This window comes from Oncorhynchus keta, chromosome 9 (assembly GCF_023373465.1).
Source record: "Oncorhynchus keta strain PuntledgeMale-10-30-2019 chromosome 9, Oket_V2, whole genome shotgun sequence".
Taxonomy (NCBI): Eukaryota; Metazoa; Chordata; class Actinopteri; order Salmoniformes; family Salmonidae; genus Oncorhynchus; species Oncorhynchus keta.
The window spans coordinates 38422062-38444774 of record NC_068429.1 but is presented as its reverse complement, the minus strand read 5'-3'; the positions used below and the strand labels follow the sequence as shown (position 1 = coordinate 38444774).

At 45.8% G+C, this 22713-nt stretch overlaps 1 protein-coding gene across 5 annotated transcripts in view; it reads left to right on the top strand.

Moving 5' to 3' along the window:
* Positions 1-22713, top strand: part of LOC118387723 (nipped-B-like protein) — a 50834-nt gene that overhangs the window by 26152 nt on the left and 1969 nt on the right. For 3 of the 5 annotated variants that reach the window (XM_035776376.2, XM_035776381.2, XM_035776382.2), the window contains 40 exons: positions 348-482; positions 883-1028; positions 1206-1296; positions 1693-2217; positions 2369-3673; positions 4029-4208; positions 4364-4555; positions 4997-5065; positions 5157-5246; positions 5470-5570; positions 5675-5761; positions 5864-6095; positions 6413-6564; positions 6657-6737; positions 8233-8333; positions 8489-8621; positions 8718-8800; positions 9184-9316; positions 10260-10403; positions 10512-10598; positions 10695-10918; positions 11135-11237; positions 11351-11449; positions 15725-15871; positions 16437-16571; positions 16710-16808; positions 16945-16998; positions 17269-17377; positions 17505-17641; positions 17871-18011; positions 18135-18383; positions 18487-18577; positions 18738-18911; positions 19210-19400; positions 19542-19649; positions 19774-19974; positions 20113-20259; positions 20434-20771; positions 20937-21111; positions 21675-21869. In XM_035776376.2, coding sequence (XP_035632269.1) covers positions 348-482; positions 883-1028; positions 1206-1296; positions 1693-2217; positions 2369-3673; positions 4029-4208; positions 4364-4555; positions 4997-5065; positions 5157-5246; positions 5470-5570; positions 5675-5761; positions 5864-6095; positions 6413-6564; positions 6657-6737; positions 8233-8333; positions 8489-8621; positions 8718-8800; positions 9184-9316; positions 10260-10403; positions 10512-10598; positions 10695-10918; positions 11135-11237; positions 11351-11449; positions 15725-15871; positions 16437-16571; positions 16710-16808; positions 16945-16998; positions 17269-17377; positions 17505-17641; positions 17871-18011; positions 18135-18383; positions 18487-18577; positions 18738-18911; positions 19210-19400; positions 19542-19649; positions 19774-19974; positions 20113-20259; positions 20434-20771; positions 20937-21111; positions 21675-21869 — 7184 coding nt within the window. The remainder of the gene's footprint in view (positions 1-347; positions 483-882; positions 1029-1205; positions 1297-1692; positions 2218-2368; positions 3674-4028; positions 4209-4363; positions 4556-4996; positions 5066-5156; positions 5247-5469; positions 5571-5674; positions 5762-5863; positions 6096-6412; positions 6565-6656; positions 6738-8232; positions 8334-8488; positions 8622-8717; positions 8801-9183; positions 9317-10259; positions 10404-10511; positions 10599-10694; positions 10919-11134; positions 11238-11350; positions 11450-15724; positions 15872-16436; positions 16572-16709; positions 16809-16944; positions 16999-17268; positions 17378-17504; positions 17642-17870; positions 18012-18134; positions 18384-18486; positions 18578-18737; positions 18912-19209; positions 19401-19541; positions 19650-19773; positions 19975-20112; positions 20260-20433; positions 20772-20936; positions 21112-21674; positions 21870-22713) is intronic. The other 2 variants (XM_035776378.2, XM_035776380.2) reach the window with 2 other exon arrangements.

Below are 22713 nucleotides of genomic sequence, written 5' to 3'. Positions count from 1 at the left end.
ACTATTATTCTGCAATGTAGGAAATAGTCCAAATAAAGATAAACCCTTGAATGAGTAGGTCTGTCCAAACTGTTGACTGGTGCTGTATGTCAGGATGTTGATTCTGTGTCGAACCAACACACTTAAACCAACAGACCAAATTGTATTTGTCACATGCTTCATAAACAACAATGAAATGTTTACTTACAGGCTCTTTTCCAACAATGCAGAGTTGAAGATTAAAGTAGAAATAGTGAAACGGGGAGTAGATACACAGTGCATAATGAATAACAATAACGAGTCAAACTAACATGGATATATACCCATGGTTTACCCTGGTGTGTTGTGTTGATGTTCTGTGGTCGTAGAGCTGCATGGTTCCCCTGTCGTTCCGGCTGCACCCTCTTATTCAGGAAGCCCCAAGAGGCCTGTGCAGCCCTGCCTAGAGGTGCAGACCCAGCCCCAGGCCTCCCCCCACCAGAACCCCTCCACCCCAACCTTAGGTACGGGAGTCACCTGGGGACATCATGTCAAACATCCGCTATCCTGCCCCATCACCTCCAAGCTGTGACCCATCGGCTCATGTGTCTGTTCCTTATTATTTGCAGCACCGAATATCCATGCTCTGTCGACGCAAACTCTGTGTGTAACAATACAGGATGCAGTGTTGGTTTGCGATGCACACTTGCTGCAAGATTCCTGTACATTGGCATAATATTTCATGTTTTCTTTCTTTTGTTTTGTTGTTTTATGTCTTGTTTTATTTGCATTCATTCCAGCTTTTAAACAAGATTTACAGGTGAACCAGTGGTTGAATATGGGTTTTGGCTTAGCTGGAAGGCAGTTAAACTATTGATTGATTGTATCTGAGATTTATTTGGGTGTCTGTCTGTGTCTGTTCAGTTGCCAGTCCCGTGGTTCCTGCTAGCATGCGGAACATCCACGACAACAAGGTCTCCGGGCAAATTTCAAGCAACTCAGCCAATCACAATGCCAGACATGGCTCGAACGAAGACTACATGAACATAGTCCACAGACTAGGGAATGAGGTAAACACAAGAAATGATTCATACCAAAATGAAACTCTACCTAGCAAAGAGACTATTTTGACTATTCTCGCGTGGATCCTCATTGCTTGTACACTGCCTGAATGTATTTGTTGTATCCACCATTGCTGCTTTAAAGATCTGAAATATAGATACTTATGTGACATGTGTTTTCCCTAGGAGAGTGATCCTTCCATGAGAAATGCCTCCTTCCCGCTCCGATCGCCCCAGTCTGTTTCTTCCCCTGTGGGCAGTGAAGGGACCCCAAAAGGTATTATGCATGATCATGCTGTGGGCTGGAAATCACGAGTCAACTTACTTATTCTATGCCAAGCAGTGTTTCCCCTATATTCATTTAGTAGCCGCTGCCCACCACTTCAAATAATGATTCCAAAAAAGTTGGTAAAACGTTTTCAGTGTTAACTTAAACCAGATATCTAAATATGTAGAATAGATAAGGGAGCTATATATATTTAAATAAGATCTTATTTGAGAAGTAATAATCACTCAAACAAATCTACAGAAGGAGAATGTAAGATTTAAAAAATGCCATGGGGCCCCATAGATTTTTTAAATAACGTTTGAGCTTCCCCACCAAGCTGACTTTGCCACCACTTCTGAAAAAAATCCTTGTTAAAAAATAAACTCACCTTTTTGGTTTTGGCAGGGTCACGACCTGGCCTCATTCTGCAATCCCCTCCACCTTATGCTCCCCCCCGTGACGCCGCTCCCGACCTCCTCCTGGACTCTCCTGACCACAAGAAGAAGCAGAAGAAGCTAACTAAAGAGGAGAAAGAGCAGTTGGAAAAAGCTGCCATGTACGACATCGTTAGCTCTCCCTCTAAAGACTCCACCAAGCTGACCCTCAAACTGTCCCGGGTGAAGTCCTCTGAGTTGGACCAGTCCGGAGAGCTCCTATCCGGGGTAGAGGACCAGGACACTGACCTGGCCTACAACAGCCTGCAGTTCTCCCGGACGCAGCAGGACCCTGCCCACAGGTTAGCCCCGGGCCAGGGGGAGCAGTCAGGCTACCAGCAGGTCCCTGTGCTCCAGAACACCAAACAGGCAATAGGGGTGATCAGCGGAGCTGTGTACGACGATGCTGAGATGGACGCTCTCGCTGAGATCGAGAGGATAGAACGAGAGACGCTCATAGAAAGGGAGCGCTGCTCCAAAGAGGTGCAGGATAAAGGTGAGTGTGCACATCTTGCTTCATCTAGTTTTACACTTACTGATTTATCACAGACTGGCAATATTTTTCACTTAATAAAGAGAGATGGGAGAAAGAACTTGATAGTTGTGGGTGTCTGTCAATTTCCTTACCCATGGTTTCCTCATTGTAGACAAGCCACTGAAGAAGCGGAAGCAGGACTCGTATCCCCAGGAGCCTGGCGCTGGTGGGACAGCGGGGGCAACTCAGCCTGGCGTGGGAGGGGGCAATGTTGGCAGCAAGTTGGCACCCCAGGAGGCTAGTGCAGCCAGTAATGGTGCCAGCCGGCCAGCCCTAATGGTCAGCATCGACCTGCAGCAAGCAGGCAGAGCTGACGGGCAGCCAGAGGTGAACATGGGCACCCCCACCCCAGCCGTGGAGGCCCGGCGCTGGCCCGAGGAACGCCTGGGTCCAGAGGAAGGCTCAGACACTACCGGAGTCCTGCGGCTAAAGTCCAAGACGGATGGAGAGCGACTACAGACTGCAGACGGCCGGCCAGAGGTCATCAAGCAGCGCGCCGACACCCCCAAGAAGCTGGGCCCCGACGGCCGACCGGAGACCCCTAAACACAAGCACGAAAACAGAAGAGACTCGTCCAAACACAGACACGACGGAAAACCTGACAATGGCAAGGCCCGACCTGACAGCAGGACGCCTGACACGCCACGACAACGGCACGAGGGCCGCTCAGACTCTGGTCACAGGGAAGAGAGGTCTCGGGACAGCGACCCATCCCGTATCCGCAGGCCAGAGACCCCCAGCAAGTCCAGCAGAGGGGAACACGACTCCAAACATGGACGGGACAGAGACAGGGAGCGGGCGGATAAAGACAGGGAGAGGAAACACAGGACAGAGGCAGGGGAACCACGGGACCGCCGGTCTCCAGAGCAGCGCTCCAGGCCAGAGAGCCCGCGGGTTAAGCAGGAGGGACGAGGGGTGGTGGACCCCAGTGGGCGCCAGAGGACTGACCGGCCATGCCCCAACCTCAAACCCCCTAATAAAGAGGAGAGGAGGAGCGGGGAGGAGAAGAGGAGTGGGGACGGCAGCAGGAACCGACAGGACTCCAAGCAGCAACAGCAGCCTGTTGAAAGCAAACAGGAGTTCCCTGCCTACCTTCTAGGGGGGGTAAAGTCTGGAGGCTTTAAGAACTTTGTGATTCCCAAGATGAAGCGGGATAAGGATGGGCATGTGTTGGCAGCTGAGATGAGGAAGCCTGGGTCTGGTCTGGGGCCTGTAATGGAGGGCTGGAGCGAGCCCCGGGTCAAGCTGGAGCGACTGGGACTGGTAGAGGAGATGAAGACAGGAGCCAAACCTGTTGTGGTGCTGCAGAAACTCAGCATCGACGAGGTGCAGAAAATCATCAGGGAAAGAGAGGACAGGAACGCACGCGGCTCCAAGTCCTCCAAGAGCAGACACTCACATGAGAAGTCTGGGAAAGGTAAGAGACATCCTGCTGTCTGCGTGACTGACTGGGTCAGCTTATTGTGTGGGTGAAGTTAAGGTTTAACTATGGTTTTGACATCATGCGTTTTTTTAAACTTAATTTGAGAACTTTTAGTTTTAATTACTTTGCACATTGATCCACTAGCAGCACAGAATCACGTACTGTATTTCACTCCCCTTGAAGGGATTCTGATTTATTTTGGGGTTGATTTGATTTGGTCATGCGGCCTTGCTAATGATCCTGTATACAAGACACTACTGGTTTTAATTGTGGCGCGTAATGTGTCATTGTTAGTGTATTTAGCCCTTTCATACAAGGGCTAATAGATGACTGGGTGACCTCTCCTTAGGAGGTCTTGATGAATCAGTGTTGAAAGAACTGCCTCCTCATCTCATTGCTGAGATAGAGTCCACCATGCCACTGTGTGAGAGAGTGAAGATGAACAAACGCAAGCGCAGCACCGTCAACGAGAAGCCCAAGTACGCCGAAGTCGACTCCGACGACTCAGACGACGACTCTGTCACGGAGTGTGAGTTTCACACAACATTGCTGTCTCCCCCTACAGCCATATCCAAAAACTGTGGTCATTCCAATCCCAGTAGTGCGGGCTAATGGTTGATAACAAACCCCTGATGATTAAAGCAACATCCTGCGACATGTTGCTCCTTCTTTCTCTCCCTGCAGCTGCACGGAAGCGTCACAAGAAGGAGCGAGAAAAGACGTGGGCGCCTGATGAGCGGGAGAGGAGAGGCTCAGGAGAGCACCGGAGGAGTAGTGGGGGCTCCCAGGAGCGGCGCAAGGGATCTGGCAGGCGCTACCGAGAACGCAGCCCGGAGGAATCGGATGAGGAATCCCCACCACCCAGCATGAGTGACCGTAAGTCTGGCACTGTCTTCGACTGACCATCCAGCATGTGCGTCAATGGTTATCTTTTCCACTGTCTGAATAGTTTAAACCAGCAGACTATACCTGGGCATTAGATGCAGGGTAAAAAAATGCAGAGGATGAGATGTAAGATCATCATTTGATCACCCTTTTGTTGCTGAGCTTTGTAGTTTACGCGAATTCACTGAAAACCACCACGAACACACTGTTATATTAACAGTATTGCACTTTTCACACAGCCTACTTTTGGCCAGCTAATAGCCTAACCGCCGATCAAGCAACATTACGGACTAAACATTCAAATCCTGTTGCTGCATGATTATTTTGCTTAGACGATATCGTTCAAATGAAGATCTTAGATCTGTAGTAATATTTCACTCGATAAGTGTTGCTGTCCAATGTATTTTTCGAACATGCATCTATCTTGTCCAGTTGCCAGAAAGATGAAGAAGGAGAAACAGAAGAAGAGGAAGTCATACGAGCCCAAGCTGACACCAGAAGGTAATTTCGTCCTAACTTCAGCCGTGTCTTTGTTGTATGACTTTTGTCCCATTAACGCAGGTTACTCACTTTCTCTGTGTTTACTCAACAGAACTGATGGACTCCTCCACGTTCAAGAGGTTCTCAGCCAGTGTGGACAACATTCTGGAGAGCTTGGAGGACATTGACTTCAACGCCATGGGTATGCATTATTCATGATCTACTTTTACAGGTGTTTTTTATTTTATGTTTTATCCTCAGCGGTTTGAGTCAGTGTTTTTAATACCTTCTACCAAGGATGGGACAGAACCTTGTGATTGTTGGAATTATTTTCCAAATGTAATTCGATTTCGGCCGTAGTAATGTTCAGTGACAAATGACGGTGACAGAACTGCTTCCTCTAACTCCAGTACTCTTGTCAACAGATGATGATGAGATCCCACAGGAGCTTCTGCTGGGGAAACACCAGCTGAGCGAGCTGGGCAGCGAATCTGCTAAGATCAAGGCCATGGGCATCACCTTCAGGGTAAGAAAGGGGAACACTGGATGCAGGGAGATGTCAGTCTTTTTGTCAATCCTAAATTGGATACTGTATTCTGTTATGTATTTTCTCATCTGTCTCATCCATAGCTTCCATCTGATAAGTTGGTGAAGGTCCTGAACATCCTGGAGAAGAACATTCAGGACGGTTCCAAGCTCTCCACACTGATGAACCATGTAAGTTGTCCTCTCATATGGTTTCCCGGACACAGATTGTCTCCTCCTGACTTAAAAAGCAAGTTCCACTTGTCTGAACGTCTTCCCTCTCTGTCCCAACAGGACGCAGACGCAGAAGACGAGGAGCGGCTGTGGCGTGACCTCATCATGGAGCGCGTGACCAAGTCTGCTGACGCCTGTCTGACGGCCCTCAACATAATGACGTCGTCCCGCATGCCCAAGGCTGTGTACATCGAGGACGTGATTGAGAGGGTGCTGCAGTACACCAAGTTTCACCTGCAGAACACCCTCTACCCTCAGTATGACCCTGTCTACAGAGTGAACCCTCATGGAGGTCAGCACCCAAAACCCACCTTACTATCAAAAGCAATTGGAGCAAAGCCATAGCATAATGTGGAGAGAACAGGCCATATAAATGTCCAGTCACAGTCTTGATACACTCTGTTCAAGACCAGAGCACCCAGAACGTTTGAAAGACAGTTCATGTAAAGAATAAGCATAGTGTGTATATTCAAGGCAGTGTGGTCCGTCTCTGAACTACTGGGGCCACTGTTATGCATATTCCTGACTGACTGACTGTGGAAAGGGTTTTTGCTCTACATTCCCTGTTAACTGATTTTCTCATGGTCTCTCCTCCCGTCTCCCACCCAGGTGGCTATCTGAGCTCCAGGGCTAAGAGAGCTAAAAGCTCCACACACAAGCAGAGGGTGATCATCATGCTCTACAACAAGGTGTGTGACATCGTCAGCAACATCTCTGAGCTCCTGGAGATCCAGCTGTTGACGGACACCACCATCCTACAGGTGAGACTCGGCTCCTAGTGCTATCCCTGGGGGTCATGCCCTCTGACCCCTGCTCACCTTGTGACCCATCTCTCCCTCTCTCCTTACCTCAGGTCTCCTCCATGGGCATCACTCCATTCTTTGTGGAGAGTGTCAGTGAGCTACAGCTGTGTGCCATCAAACTAGTGACCGCGGTAAGAATCCAAAACAGGGTTCCCATTGAGTTGTCACATGCGCCGAATACAGCAGGTGTAGGTAGACCTTACAGTGAAATGCTTACTTTACAAGCCCTTAGCCAACAATGTAGTTTTACGAAAATCCCCCAAAAAGTAAGAGATAAGAATAACAAATAATTTAGGAGCAGCAGTAAATAATAGCGGGGCCATATACAGGGTGTTATATGGGGGGTACCGGTACAGAGTCAATGTGAAGGCTATATACAGGGTGTTACGGTACAGAGTCAATGTGGAGGCGATATACAGGGGGTACCGGTACAGAGTCAATGTGGAGGCCATATACAGGGTGTTACGGTACAGAGTCAATGTGGAGGCTATATACAGGGGGGTACCGGTACAGAGTCAATGTGGAGGCTATATACAGGGGGGTACCGGTACAGAGTCAATGTGGAGGCCATATACAGGGGGTACCGGTACAGAGTCAATGTGGAGGCTATATACAGGGGGGTACCGGTACAGAGTCAATGTGGAGGCTATATACAGGGGGTACCGGTACAGAGTCAATGTGGAGGCTATATACAGGGGGTACCGGTACAGAGTCAATGTGGAGGCTATATACAGGGGGTACCGGTACAGAGTCAATGTGGAGGCCATATACAGGGTGTTAAGGTACAGAGTCAATGTGGAGGCCATATACAGGGGGTACCGGTACAGAGTCAATGTGGAGGCCATATACAGGGGGTACCAATGTGGAGTACAGAGTCAATGTGGAGGCCATATACAGGGGGTTAAGGTACAGAGTCAATGTGGAGGCCATATACAGGGGGGTACCGGTACAGAGTCAATGTGGAGGCCATATACAGGGGGGTACCGGTACAGAGTCAATGTGGAGGCCATATACAGGGGGGTACCGGTACAGAGTCAATGTGGAGGCCATATACAGGGGGGTACCGGTACAGAGTCAATATAAATACACTTCCCTTTATTGTGCATCCATACAGCCCTTGTATAGCAGTGCCAGGGTTGCTCTTGATGTGGTGCTTCAAACCAGGGTTCCCATGGAGTCTGGATTTGTTCTAGAATATATTTCCTTTCATTGTGTATGTATTATGTATAGCAATGTCAGGGTAACTCTTTCATTTATTTGTATTTATTAGGATCCCCATTAGCGGCTGCCAAGGCAGCAGCTACACTTCCTGGGGTCCAAACAGGATTAGAACAATTACATCAAATAAAACAATTCCTCATACAATACATGATTACTCTATTATTACAAATGTACAATATAATCTTTACAATATTACAATGTGTGTGTGTGTGTATAGAGTGTGTGTGTGTGTGTGTGTGTGTGTGTGTGTGTGTGTGTGTGTGTGTGTGTGTGTGTGTGTGTGTGTGTGTGTGTGTGTGTGTGTGTGTGTGTGTGTGTGTGTGTGTGTGTGTGTGTGTGTGTGTGTGTGTATAGAGTGTGTGTGTGTGACTCCGATGATGAGCCTTTTCTCCTGATCTCCCTTAGGTGTTCTCTCGCTATGAGAAGCACAGGCAGCTCATCCTGGAAGAGATCTTCACCTCTCTGGCCAGATTACCCACCAGCAAACGCAGCCTCAGGAACTTCAGGTAACTGTACCTGTAGAGAACATGCGCCACGAGAGACCATGTCGTAGTTCTCAAGAAACAGTCCTTATTTTTCAAATGCTTTTCTGGTTATTTTCAGCGTGTTTATCTGCTGAAATGAATTGTCCGTGTTTCTTTGTCTATGTCTGCGTCCCTAGGCTGAACAGCAGTGATAAGGATGGGGAGCCCATGTACATCCAGATGGTCACAGCTCTGGTGCTTCAGCTCATCCAGTGTGTGGTGCACCTCCCCAGCAACAGGGACAGTCACGACGATGAGTACAACAAGAAGGTACGTTAGAGATGCCATGTACTACCTGGGCTAGTGATGATTCGACAGAATTCTCAAGCCAAAGACTTCCGTATTTCGTTTGTTTTATTTTCCCAGGTGGATCAAGATGTCCTGATCACTAACTCTTATGAGACGGCCATGAGAGCAGCTCAGAACTTCCTGTCCGTCTTCCTAAAGAAGTAAGTTGATCTCTCATTCTCAAAATCAAACTACATCCGAACTGTTATGAGAAGACGGTGTGGTCTCCCGAGTGGCGCAGCGGTCTAAGGCACTGCATCGCAGTGCTAGTGGCTGTACAGTGTACAGCCACCAGCTGTACAGTGTTTCCTCCGACACATTGGTGCGATTGGCTTCCGGGTGAAGCGAGTAGTGTGTCAAGAAGCAGTGTGGCTTGGCGGGGTCGTGTCTTGGGGGGCGCGTGGCTCTCGGCCTTTGCAGCGATGGGACAAGTCTGTAACTACCAATTGGATATCACGAAAAAGGGGTCAAAAAAAGATGGCGTAAGATATCTGTTGTGATACTGTAAGCTCTTCGATCAAACTTCCCTCTGTCTGTGTTTCAGGTGTGGCAGTAAGCAGGGAGAGGAGGACTACCGGCCGCTGTTTGAGAACTTTGTCCAGGACCTGCTGTCTACGGTGAACAAACCAGAGTGGCCAGCTTCAGAGCTTCTCCTCAGTCTGCTGGGACGTCTACTGGTGAGTCCATCCATCATAGAAACAAAGATTCGGCTAAATCAATCAGTTATTGACTAGCAGTAGAGATAAAAAGCACATAGGACTCCTCTGGTGTAGGGATGGGCACGTTTTATCCAGATATCCCAACATACATTAGTATTGGATTACTTGTGAGTAATCCTAAAAATAAGAAAATAATATAGGACTATTTTAACAATGAAAAGGCTTTGTCAAAATGTTAAATTGTCTATGTGACATTGTTCCATACAAGGATATATAGTACCGTGACATTTTGAAATTCTTAATTTAATAAAACAAACTTTTAACAGTTTTTTTTTAAATGACGTGTGCTCCACAAAATAGACATACCGGTAGCGTTTCACGCGGGTAGCTGCTTGTTTTTGTCGGCCATTCAAAGCAGCAGAGGTTCCATGTGTAGCAAGTGAAGTGAGAGATCTCTAAGCATTCCAACATTTTATAAACAATTATTGAGTAAAAAGTTTGCTAAATGAGAAGGCGTGGGCTTACAACCGACAGGTAGGCTGTTGTTTAATCTGAATGGAGTTGTTCTTATTTGTTGACTAGGATGGGGAGCGCGGCATATTATAGCCTCAAGTAGCTAGCTATCTACATCTCTACATTGATTTGATGCAGTCTAGACATACACTGTCAGATAGATAAGCTATGGCAACCGTTACAAGTTTGTCTAGCGTGAGATGGCGTTGCTACTTTCCTGGTCTCTCTCTCCGTCTCACACACCAGTCACTCCCCAGCCCGCTGCTGTAGCAGAAGCTCAGGTTAAAAACATAACACATTTAAAAACACTTGTAGTTTGACTATCCGGATATCCCCCAAAAATAGTTACGTTATTTAAAATGCCCGTCCTTACTCTGGTGAGTTCTTTGCTGTTGTGCGGAAAAAAGAACAGCCTGAATGACACTCTTCTCCCTATCCACTGTTCCAGGTGCACCAGTTCAGTAATAAGCAGACGGAGATGGCTCTGAGGGTGGCATCGCTTGACTACCTGGGCACGGTCGCTGCCCGCCTGCGCAAAGACGCAGTCACCAGCCAGATGGACCAGCGCTCCATTGACCGCATCCTCAAAGAGGTAAACGTTCAGTCAAACACAGAACAATCTGAACACGCACACATTTTTAGGTTGACCGTGACAATGCTCAACCTCATCCTCAATGTTCTTGCTGTATTTCCAACCCAGACCCAAGGCAATGATGAGACCCAGCAGCTACAGAAAGCCCTGCTGGCCTACATGGATGAGAACGCAGAGACGGATCCATCTCTCGTTGTGAGTGTGTTTAATGCACATACCGTAGTAATAACTGCCCGTTACTTACATATCAGATGGGAGGTGTAACTCTTAATTTCCACTGCTGCTCCTCAGTTTGCCAGGAAGTTCTACATAGCTCAGTGGTTCAGGGACACTTTGACAGAGACAGAAAAGGCCATGAAGTCTCAGAACCAGCGAGGGGACGAGGACTCTTCTGAAGGCCAGCATCACGCCAAGGACATCGAGAGCACTGGCGAGATCATGCAGAGAGCTGAGGCCCGCAAGAAGTACCTCCGCAACATCATCAAGACCGCGCCCTCGCAGTTCAGCACACTGAGGTAGGACTCAACCCTCGCTGTCCCACTCAGTAACCAAAAGATTGCTGGGTCCCGTCCCTTTGCCGACTAGGTGAAAAACCTGTCGATGAGCACTTGAGCAAGGCACTTTATCCTAATTTGTCCTGTAAGTCACTCTGGGTAAGAGTGTCTGCTAAATGACTCAAGTGTAAATGTGGCTCATCCTCAATGTTGGCCTGTGTCTCATTTCCCCCACAGGATGAACTCTGACACTGTGGACTATGACGACTCCTGCCTGATTGTCAGATATTTGGCCTCTATGAGGCCGTTCGCGCAGAGCTTCGATATTTATTTAACACAGGTAAGAGGGTGGATTTTGTTTAATTCCTGCGTGTTGTGAACCAGCATATGGTAAACTTGGTGCTTTGTGTATGGTTGGTAAAGAATGGATCTCTGTTCTCTCCTCTCAAACAGATCCTGAGAGTGCTGGGGGAGAGTGCCATAGCTGTCAGAACTAAAGCCATGAAGTGTTTGTCTGAGGTGGTGGCTGTAGACCCCAGTATTCTAGCCAGGGTGAGTCTGCTCTACCCAACACGAAAACTGATCTACCTGCAGTGCCTTGCAAAACTATTCATCCCCCTTGGCATTTTTCCTGTTTTGTTGCATTGCAACCTGTAATCCAAATGGATTTTTATTTGGATTTCATGTAATGGACATACACAAAATAGTCCAAATTGGTGAAGTGAAATGAAAAAAGGAACTTGTTTCAAATAATTCTGAAAAAATAAAAAAACGAAAAGTGATGGGTACATATGTATTCATACCCCTTTGCTATGAAGCTCCTTAATAAGATCTGGTGCAACAAATTACCTTCAGAAGTCACATAATTAATTAAATAATGTCCACCTGTGTGCAATCTAAGTGTCACATGACCTGTCACATGATCTCAGTATATACCTGTTCTGAAAGGCCCCAGAGTCTGCAACACCACTAAGCAAGGGGCACCACGAAAACCAAGAAGCTCTCCAAACAGGTCATGGACAAAGTTGTGGAGAGGTAAAGATCAGGGTTAGGTTATAAAAAATATCAAACTTTGAACACCATTTAAAACCATTATCAAAAAAGGAGGAGGGCATTAATCAGAGAGGCAACAAAGAGTCCTAAGATAACCCTGAAGGAGATGCAAAGCTCCACAGCGGAGATTGAAGTATCTGTCCATAGGACCAGTTTAAGCTGTACACTCCACTGAGCTGGGCTTTACGGAAGAGTGGTCAGAAAAAAAGCCATTTGCTTCAAGACAAAATTAGCAAACATGTTTGGTGTTTGCCAAAAGGCATGCGGGAGACTCCCCAAACATATGGAAGAAGGGGTACTCTGGTCAGATGAGACTAAAATAGAGTTTTTTGGCCATCAAGGAAAACGCTATGTCACAGTGAAGCATGATGGTGGCAGCATCATGCTGAGGGGATGTTTTTCATTGGCAGGGACTGGGAAACTGGTCAGAATTTAAGGAATGATGGATGGCGCTAAATACAGGGGAATTCTTAAGGGAAATGTGTTCCAGTCTTAAAGAGATTTGAGACTGGAATGGAGGTTTACCTTCCAGCAGGACAATGACCCTAAGCATTCTGTTAAAGCAACACTCAAATGGTTTACAACTTCTTAGAGCTGCAATCCCGTTAACAGGATCGATATGACAACAGCCAGTGAAAGTGCAGGGCGCCAGATTCAAAACAGAAATCTCATAATTAAAATTCCTCAAACATACATGTATTTTATACCGTTTTAAAGGTAATCTTGTTGTTAATCCCACCACAGTGTCCGATTTCAAATAGGCTTTACACCGAAAGCACCACAAACGATTGTTAGGTCACCACCAACTCACAGAATAATTCAGCTATTTTTCCAGCCAAAGAGAGGAGTCACAAAAAGCACAAATAGAGATAAAAACTAACCTTTGATGATCTTCATCAGATGACACTCATAGGACTTCATGTTACACAATACATGAATGTTTTGTTTGATAAAGTTCATATTTATATTTAAAAAATCTCAGTATACATTGGCGCGTTACGTTCACTAGTTCCAAAAACATCCAGTGATATTGCAGAGAGCCACATCATTTTACAGAAATACTCATTATAAATGTTGATAAATACAATTGTTAGACATGGAAATATAGATATACTTCCCCTTAATGCAACCGCTGTGTCAGATTTCAAAAAACCTTCACGGAAAAAGCAAACCATGCAATAATCTGGGAAGGCGCTCAGAATTTAAAAAAAATTATCCGCCATGTTGGAGTCAACAGAAATAACATTATCAATAATCCCTTACGTTTGACGATCTTCATCAGAATGCACTCCCAGGAATCCTAGTTCCACAATAAATGCTTGATTTGTTCGATAATGTCCATTATTTATGTCCAAGTAGCTACTTTCGTTAGCGCGTTTAGTACACAAATCCAAACGCTCGTGCAGGTACAGCCGTACATCGGACGAAAACTTCAAAAGGTTATATTACAGGTCGAAGAAACTTGTCAATCTTTAGGATGTTGTTATCATAAATCTTCAATAATGTTCCAACCGGAGAATTCCTATGTCTGTAGAGAAGCAATGGAACGCAGGTCGCTATCATGTGAAATGTGCGTGACCAGGACCTGGCTCTCTGCCAGACCACTGACTCAAACAGCTCCCATCCGGGTCCACAACACAGTAGAAGCCTCATTCAAGTTTCTAAAGACGGTTGACATCTAGTGGAAGCCTTAGGAAGTGCAACATAGCCAATATCCCACTGTGTATTCAATAATGTCTGGGTTTGAAAATCGACCAACCTCAGATTTCCCACTTCCTGTTCGGATTTCTTCTCAGGTTTTGCCTGCCATATGAGTTCTGTTATACACACAGACATCATTCAAACAGTTTTAGAAACTTCAGAGTGTTTTCTATCCAATACTAATAATAATATGCATATATTAGCAACTGGGACTGAGGAGCAGGCCATTTACTCTGGGCACCTTTCATCCAAGCTACTCAATACCGCCCCTGCAGCCATAAGAAGTTAAGGGGAAACATTTAGGTGCCACAGGGTTCAATTCTCGGGCCGACTCATTTCTCTGTATATATCAATGATGTTGCTCTTGCTGCGGGCGATTCACTGATCCACCTCTACGCAGACGACACCATTCTGTATACTTCCGGCCCTTCCTTGGACACTGTGCTATCTAACCTCCAAACGAGCTTCAACGCCATACAACACTCCTTCCGTGGCCTCCAACTGCTCTTAAACGCTAGTAAAACCAAATGCATGCTTTTCAACCGTTCGCTGCCTGCACCCGCACGCCCGACTAGCATCACCACCCTGCATGGTTCCTACCTAGAATATGTGGACATCTATAAGTACCTAGGTGTCTGGCTAGACTGTAAACTCTCCTTCCAGACTCATATCAAACATCTCCAATCTAAAATCAAATCTAGAGTCGGCTTTCTATTCCACAACAAAGCCTCCTTCACTCACGCCGCCAAACTTACCCTAGTAAAACTGACTATCCTACCGATCCTCGACTTTGGCGACGTCATCTACAAAATAGCTTCCAATACTCTACTCAGCAAACTGGATGCAGTTTATCACAGTGCCATCCGTTTTGTTACTAAAGCACCTTATACCACCCACCACTGCGACCTGTATGCTCTAGTCTGCTGGCCCTCGCTACGTATTCGTCGCCAGACCCACTGGCTCCAGGTCATCTACAAGTCCATGCTAGGTAAAGCTCCGCCTTATCTCAGTTCACTGGTCACGATGGCAACACCCACCCGTAGCACGCGCTCCAGCAGGTGTATCTCACTGATCATCCCTAAAGCCAACACCTCATTTGGCCGCCTTTCGTTCCAGTTCTCTGCCGCCTGTGACTGGAACGAATTGCAAAAATCGCTGAAGTTGGAGACTTTTATCTTTTAGCTAACCGATCGCTGCAGCTGTACATAGTCTATCGGTAAATATACCCATACTGTTTATATTTATTTACTTTTCTGCTCTTTTGCACACCAATATCTCTACCTGTACATGACCATCTGATCATTTATCACTCCAGTGTTAATCTGCAAAATTGTAATTATTCGCCTACATCCTCATTCCTTTTACACACAATGTATATAGACTCTCTTTTTTTTCTTTTTTTCTACTGTGTTATTGACTTGTTTAATTGTTTACTCCATGTGTAACTCTGTGTTGTCTGTTCACACTGCTATGCTTTATCTTGGCCAGGTCGCAGTTGCAAATGAGAACTTGTTCTCAACTAGCCTACCTGGTTAAATAAAGGTGAAATAAAATGTAAAAAAATCAAATGTCTTGGAATGGCCTAGTCAAAGCCCAGACCTCAATCCAATTGAGAATCTGTGGTTTAACTTAAAGATTGCTGTACACCAGCAGAACCCATCCAACTTGATGGAGCTGGAGCAGTTTTGCCTTGAAGAATGGGCAAGATGTGCCAAGCTTATAGAGTCATACCCCAAGAGACTTGCAGCTGTAATTGCTGCAAAAGATGGCTGTACAAAGTATTGACTTTGGGAGGGTGAATAGTTATGTATGTATTTTTTTTTTAGTGTGTGTCATATTTATTGTTTGTTTCACAATAAAAAATATTTTGCATCAAAGTCGTAGGCATGTTGTGTAAATCAAATGATACAAACTCCCCCAAAAAACTATTTTAATTCCAGTTATAAGGCAACAAAATAGGAAAAATGTCAAGGGGGGGTGAATTATATACCTATATATATATATATATATATATATATACCTGTTTGTCTGTGCATAAGTGTCTCCTCAGTCCTCATCCTCTCCTCTCATCAGTTGGACATGCAGCGTGGGGTCCATGGTCGTCTGATGGACAACTCCACCAGTGTTCGCGAGGCTGCAGTGGAGCTGCTGGGACGCTTTGTGCTGAGCAGACCCCAACTCACAGAGCAGTACTACGACATGCTGATCGAGAGAATACTGGTAACGAACACACACGCGCCATAATACACACCTGAGCAAGCAGACGATCACACATCTTTATGCACAGATACAGAGTCACAGCGTGACACCCTAAACACAGCTGTGAAGTGCAACTCTTTGAGCAATGTGCAAACAAGCTGTTAAAGAGGATAACACGGCTCAGAGCCTTTTCTAGGAGAATGAGAAGGCATCAGCTGAGACAGAGTAGTGAGAAATGGAACTGGGCCGATGACACTTCCCACCTCTAGCTGAGAGTTCATTCCAAGTGTAAAAGTTCACCTAAGGTAATATTATTTTCTCCACACTGCCACCCAGGGCTCTGCTGGAGAACTGCAGGCTTCTCAAACGTAAACACAATGCATTTGAACAGCTATCATTTCTCCTCTACTCAACGAAAGTAACTCAGATTGTCGTTTTGTTAATATGACATTACTTATTTAATGTTTCATTTATTTTTGATAATATGGTCGCTTGTAAGGCAGAGGTAGCCCTGGAGTGAAAGTGTGTAAATATATGGTGAATGTTGCATTCCCATCTGACCTCATTGCACCCCTCTTGTTTCTAGGACACGGGTATCAGTGTGAGGAAGAGGGTGATCAAGATCTTGAGAGACATCTGTCTGGAGCAACCCACCTTCAACAAGATCACTGAGATGTGTGTCAAGATGATCCGCAGGGTCAACGACGAGGAGGGCATCAAGGTGTGTATCTGTCTGCGTCTGTAATAAATGTCCGTGTTTCATTTGCAGATGGATACTTCACAGGGCTGCAGAACGTTACCTGTTGTTGTGTGCGCATTTGTGTGCAAATTTCAAAGTTTGCTCCAATTTCTTCTTCAGAAACTTGTGAATGAGACCTTCCAGAAACTCTGGTTCACCCCTACACCCAATCACGATAAAGACGCCATGACCCGTAAGATCCTCAACATCACAGACGTGGTGAGTTCCAGGGCTCAAACTATCAAACTGTCAAATAACTTTCCAATGTACATCTTTCCAATGTACATCTCAGTCTGTATTTGAGGGTTGCCTGTTCGACATGTCTTTTTTGACCTGTTGACATCATCTTTCCTAGGTGTCTGCATGCAAAGATACAGGCTATGACTGGTTTGAGCAGCTGCTTCAAAACGTGAGTATTTCCAGTTGTCGTCGTGTGTTACGTGGTGGTAGTTGGCCTCGAGTCACATTCAGAACTTTTTTCACATTGGCTCAGGTTCATTGTTGTCCCATTTATTCGTGGTCGTGGAAAGTTTTAAGCACAGGGGGAAGTTATGCTGTTTACTCCAGGTCTACTGTGACTTGTTCATATATATCACTTTTCTCTTGTGAGAGCTGTTACAAACAGGTTCCCGAAAGATTTACGTTGTGTGCCTCACTTCAAAACCTCCCCCTTACTTAGCTGCTGAAGACGGAGGAAGATGCTTCCTATAAACCAGCCAGAAAGGCCTGCGTTCAGCTGGTGGACAATCTAGTGGAACACATCCTCAAATACGAAGAGTCTCTCGCTGGTATGGAGGTCACTCACAGTTTAGATTGCGAATCGCCATTTATCCTGACACATCAATGTACTGTTGATTTATGATATGATAGAAAGTCCAGTTGAGACTGAAGGAAGGATCTGTGTTTCTGTTTCAGATATTGAGAACAAGGGGGTGAACTCTAATCGTCTGGTGTCTTGCATCACCACCCTCTTCCTGTTCAGTAAGAATCGAGCCCAGCTGATGGTCAAACATGCCATGACCATGCAGCCTTACCTCACCACCAAGTGCAACGTAAGGACCCACGCAAACCTTCTCTCCTCAATTTGTTGAAACACTGAGACCGGTGTAAGAAAGTTCAAGCAAAAATTAGCCACCTGATTTTACACAGCGCTCTAGGGCCATCTAGTGGTTGATTATTGTCGTTACACGTTTTATACAACAACATGACCAACAGGTCAAGCTTTCTCTCACATTAGAAATCTCTGTGACTGTATCAATATGAATTTGATCTTGTTTTCAGACCCAGAGTGACTTCATGGTGATCTGTAACGTGGCCAAGATCCTGGAGCTGGTTATCCCTCTGATGGAGCACCCCTCTGAGACCTTCCTCACCACCATAGAGGAAGACCTGATGAAGCTCACCATCAAATACGGCATGACGGTACATCTCTAGTAAAGGCTACAGCTTGTAGCCAGGTTCAATCCTAAAATAACCGTGAAGAAACAAAATCAAATGTGAAGGACCGGTTTTTAGTTGTTCTGTCATCATTTTTTTTTTTCGCAGGTTGTGCAACACTGTGTGAGCTGTCTTGGCGCTGTCGTGAACCGGGTCACTCACAACTACAAGTTTGTTTGGGCTTGTTTCAACCGTTACTATGGTGCCCTGACCAAGCTGAAGACCCAGCACTCAGAGGATTGCAACAACCCTGTTCTGGCTGCTAACAAACCGGCCTTGCTGCGCTCGCTGTTCACTGTGGGGGCGCTCTGTCGCCACTTTGACTTTGACCAGGAGGAGTTCAAGGGGCCCAGCAAGGTAGAGCCAGGAAATGAAGGGAGATATATTTTTGTATTGTTGGGGATTTTTAAAGACCTGAATACTTGATGCATTGTCGGTCACTGTTGCTTTTTCCCTTCAGGTTGTGATAAAGGACAAAGTGATGGAACTTCTGCTGTACTTCACCAAACATGAAGATGAGGAAGTTCAGACCAAGGCCATCATTGGTCTAGGTAAAGATAACCTTACTTCACCCTAGCACAGACCACAAGTTGTTGTAACAAACTTCTGTCATCCACCACCAATGGCTTTTGTTCCCCTGGTTTCTTGGTGCTTGGGCTGATATCTTTTTCCTTCTCTCTTACACCCCATCCCCCTCTCTCCATTCTCCAGGCTTCCAGTTCATCCAGTACCCAGGGCTGATGTTCATGCAGGATGTGAAGACTCTGTACAACGGCATCCTGTCGGACAGGAAGAGCTCCGTCAACCTGAAGATCCAGGTGCTGAAGAACCTGCAGACATACCTGCAGGAGGAGGATTCTCGCATGCAGGAGGCCGACCAACAGTGTGAGTCTCACCTCTGCGTCTATTCAATCTAATATATTCCATTTCCTTATCCAAAGTGACTTACAAAATAGAGTGTATACATGTTCATATTGGTGGTCCAAGCAAAAGTTCATTTATTCACATCAATACAGGTCAAATAAAACGCATAAGCACAGCAATATAATAAAGTGTTAGAATGGGGCACAGGATATTGGGTGTGTTAGTTAGGTGCATGCCTCCATGATGTCTAGTGGCTAGTTTCCATATGACTGAACCAGGCTCAGGGTTCCTAATGGTTCTCGCCTTTGTGCGTTTGCAGGGAAGAAGCTGTCGAAGCAGGAGGACCTGAAAGAGATGGGGGACATCTCGTCAGGCATGAGCAGCTCCATCATGCAGCTGTACCTGAAGCAGGTGCTGGAGGCCTTCTTCCACACACAGTCCAACGTACGACACTTTGCCCTCAATGTCATCGCCCTGACGCTCAACCAGGGCCTCATCCATCCTGTGCAGGTACATAACACTTCAGAAACCCATACAGCATACCATTGGGCTACTCTTCTCAGACAAGTCATTCCTAAACTCTGGCCATGTAAAAAATACATGTGATTATAATGGAGAAAAGCATCACTGTTGATCCATCTTCTTTTTCAGTGCGTGCCCTACCTGATTGCCATGGGAACGGACCCAGAACCCACCATGAGGAACAAGGCTGACCAGCAGCTGGTGGAGATTGATAAGAAGTACACCGGCTTCATCCATGTGAGTGTCTGTGGGCCGGTCTCAGGGTAGAAAGAGTGGCCTGGCCTCTCAACAGGCTGGTAGTGTGATGATCTACTGTATGTTATCAATGTATATAACGCATTGTGTTTGTTTGTGTATCCAGATGAAGGCCGTGGCGGGGATGAAGATGTCCTACCAGGTACAGCAAGCTATCTGGTCAGCTAAGGGTACGGTGATCCGTGGCTACCGGCAGGACGAGACCACCTCGGCCCTCTGCGCCCACCTCTTCTCTATGGTCCGAACCAACCGGCAGCACCGACGAGCCTTCCTCATCTCACTGCTCAACCTGTTTGATGACAGCTCGGTGAGTCCCTCGTTCCCCTAGATACACATTGTGAAGAATCAGTATTATAGCAGTATACATAGACAGAATGAACAGATAGACAAATGTAAGAGTTTGGTGAAGGTAATCGTTGTTATTGTGACTTTTCCCCCCCTGCAGAAGATTGAGGTAAACATGCTCCTGTACATAGCAGACAACCTGGCCTGTTTCCCCTACCAGAGCCAGGAGGAGCCCCTGTTCATCATGCACCACATAGACATCACCCTGTCTGTGTCCGGCAGCAACCTGCTGCAGTCCTTCAAGGAGGTAGGTCATACACACAAGATCACACTTAGCCACATGTGGTTTGTAAAAACACGACCTATAATGTGACTTTTAAAGACATACAAGCTATAGTGGGTTATATACCCTATAATAATCCCCAACACTAGCTTTTGTTTGGTTGTGAATGACTGACTCACTCCTCTGTCCTCTCTGCAGTCCCTTCTCAAAGAGCCGAGGCGGCGGGAGAAGAAGCAGAAAGAGAGGAAGTACCACTCGGAAGAGGATAACTCTGAAGAAGAGGGGCGTCACAGCAGCCGCTCCAACAGCAGTGACGATGAGGTGGTCCACAGGCCCAAGAAGCCCAAACACCGGGCCCAGGCCCACGTGGAGTCTGACTCTGACTCTGACCTGGAGATGGAGGACTTGGACAAGGTGATGCAGCGTCTGCCTGACAACCCCATCCCCCTGTTGGACTTTGCCAATGCCTCGCAGGGTATCCTTCTGCTGCTGGTTCTCAAGCAGCACCTAAAGAACCTCTATGGCTTCTCAGACAGGTACGCCACTACATAACATCTCACCTTACCGTCTCACTGGAAAAGACCGAGCTAGGAAGATCACAATATGATACTGATAATAATTCTGTCTTATTATGTTGCCATGCCAATTTCTCAGTTAATGAAGAAATAACCCAAAATTAACCTCTTCATCCGCTCATGTAGTAAAATCCAGAAGTACTCTCCGACGGAATCGGCTAAGGTGTACGAGAAGGCTGTGAACAGGAAGAGTCACGTACACTTCAGCCCACGTCAGACATTGGATTTTTTAACCTCTGACCTGGCCAACGTTGAACTGACCTACGACATCAAGAGGAGGATCGTCAAACAGTACCTAGATGTAAGAGATCACTCTCACTCTTCCTTTTTTTCTGAAAGGCTCTTTAGTTGTTTTGTTTTGGGTCGTATAAAGGAAATAATGGAATTTTGGAAAATTGGGTTTGGAATTTGTTTATTTCCTGAATTGAAACGGAATTGAGCCAGATGGGGTTTATTTTTGTCGTTTCTAAAAGGGTTAGGCAGTAAGGCAGGGTTTGCCAAGTTTTCTAAACCCTCCCAATTTTTTTCATGTTTTATTGTTGGACATAAGACTGTAAAAACACCAGGAAATCAGCTCCAAGTTATTTTAATTTATGAAATCTGTTCCCAAGTATTCCCACGCATAATAGACATGTGATCATATAAAATGTAAGCAAGGTTTGAAATGATTGTTTTAGTCAAATGTGATATCTGTTTGGGTTTCTTGCGGTCAATTTGCAGTCCAAATTATATGAAATTATGTTCCGACCATCCGCTCAAGAAAATATTGGCCCACGGCTGAATCTAGTTGATGATCCCTGCAGTAAGGTGACCTAGTGTTGTCTCTGAGCGCAGCAGACTGGTTAATATTCTTGTCTCTCTCAGTTCAAGTTACTGATGGAGCACTTAGACCCTGATGAAGAGGATGAGGAAGGCGAGGCGTCGGCCAGCGCTAACGCCAGAAACAAAGCCATCACTTCACTGCTGGGAGGGTCCAGCCACCAGGACCACAAGAACCACCATCAGGCTCCTATAGAGACGGACGACGACGAGAGCGACGGAGACGAGAAAACCCCAGGGGTGAGCCCCAGGCAGCCTATTGCAGCTGTCTTACAGCTGTTATTGTCCCTGTTAATAACTTTTTAGAAGGCTGTTGACTTCCATGTTGGCTACTGAAACCTACAGTGCCTTCAGAAAGTATTCATACTCCTTGACTTATTCCACGTTTTGTTTTTTTTCTCACCCAGATAGTGGAAACATATTTGTTGAAAATGAAATACAGAAATATCTAATTTACACGAGTCAATACTTTGTAGAAGCACCTTTTGGCAGCGATTACAGCTATGAGTCTTTCTGGGTAAGTCTCTAAGAGCTTTCCACACCTGGATTGTGTAACATTTTCCCATTATTATTTATTTTAAAAATTCAAGCTCTGTCAAATTGGTTGTTGATCATTGCTTGACAACCATTTTCAGGTCTTGCCATAGATTTTTAAGTAGATGTAACTGTAACTCAGCCACTCAGGAATATAGACTATCTTCTTGGTAAGCAATTCCAGTGTAGATTTGGCCTTGTATTTTTTGTTATTGACAGTGTCTGGTGTAAAGCAGACTGAACCAGGTTTTCCTCTATGATTTTGCCTGTGCTTAGACCCATTCCGTTTCTTTAGTATCCTGAAAGTCTCCCCAGTCCTTAACGATTACAAGCATACTCATAACATGATGCAGCCACCACTGTGCTTGAAAATGTGGAGCGTGGTACACACTCAGTAATGTGTTGTATTGGATTTGTCCCAAACATAACACTTTGTATTCAGGACAAAAAGTTAATTGCTTGGCCAAAAGTTTTGCAGTATTACTTTAGTGCCTTGTTGCGAAAAGGATGAATCTTTTGGAATATTTGTATTCTGTACAGGCTTCCTTCT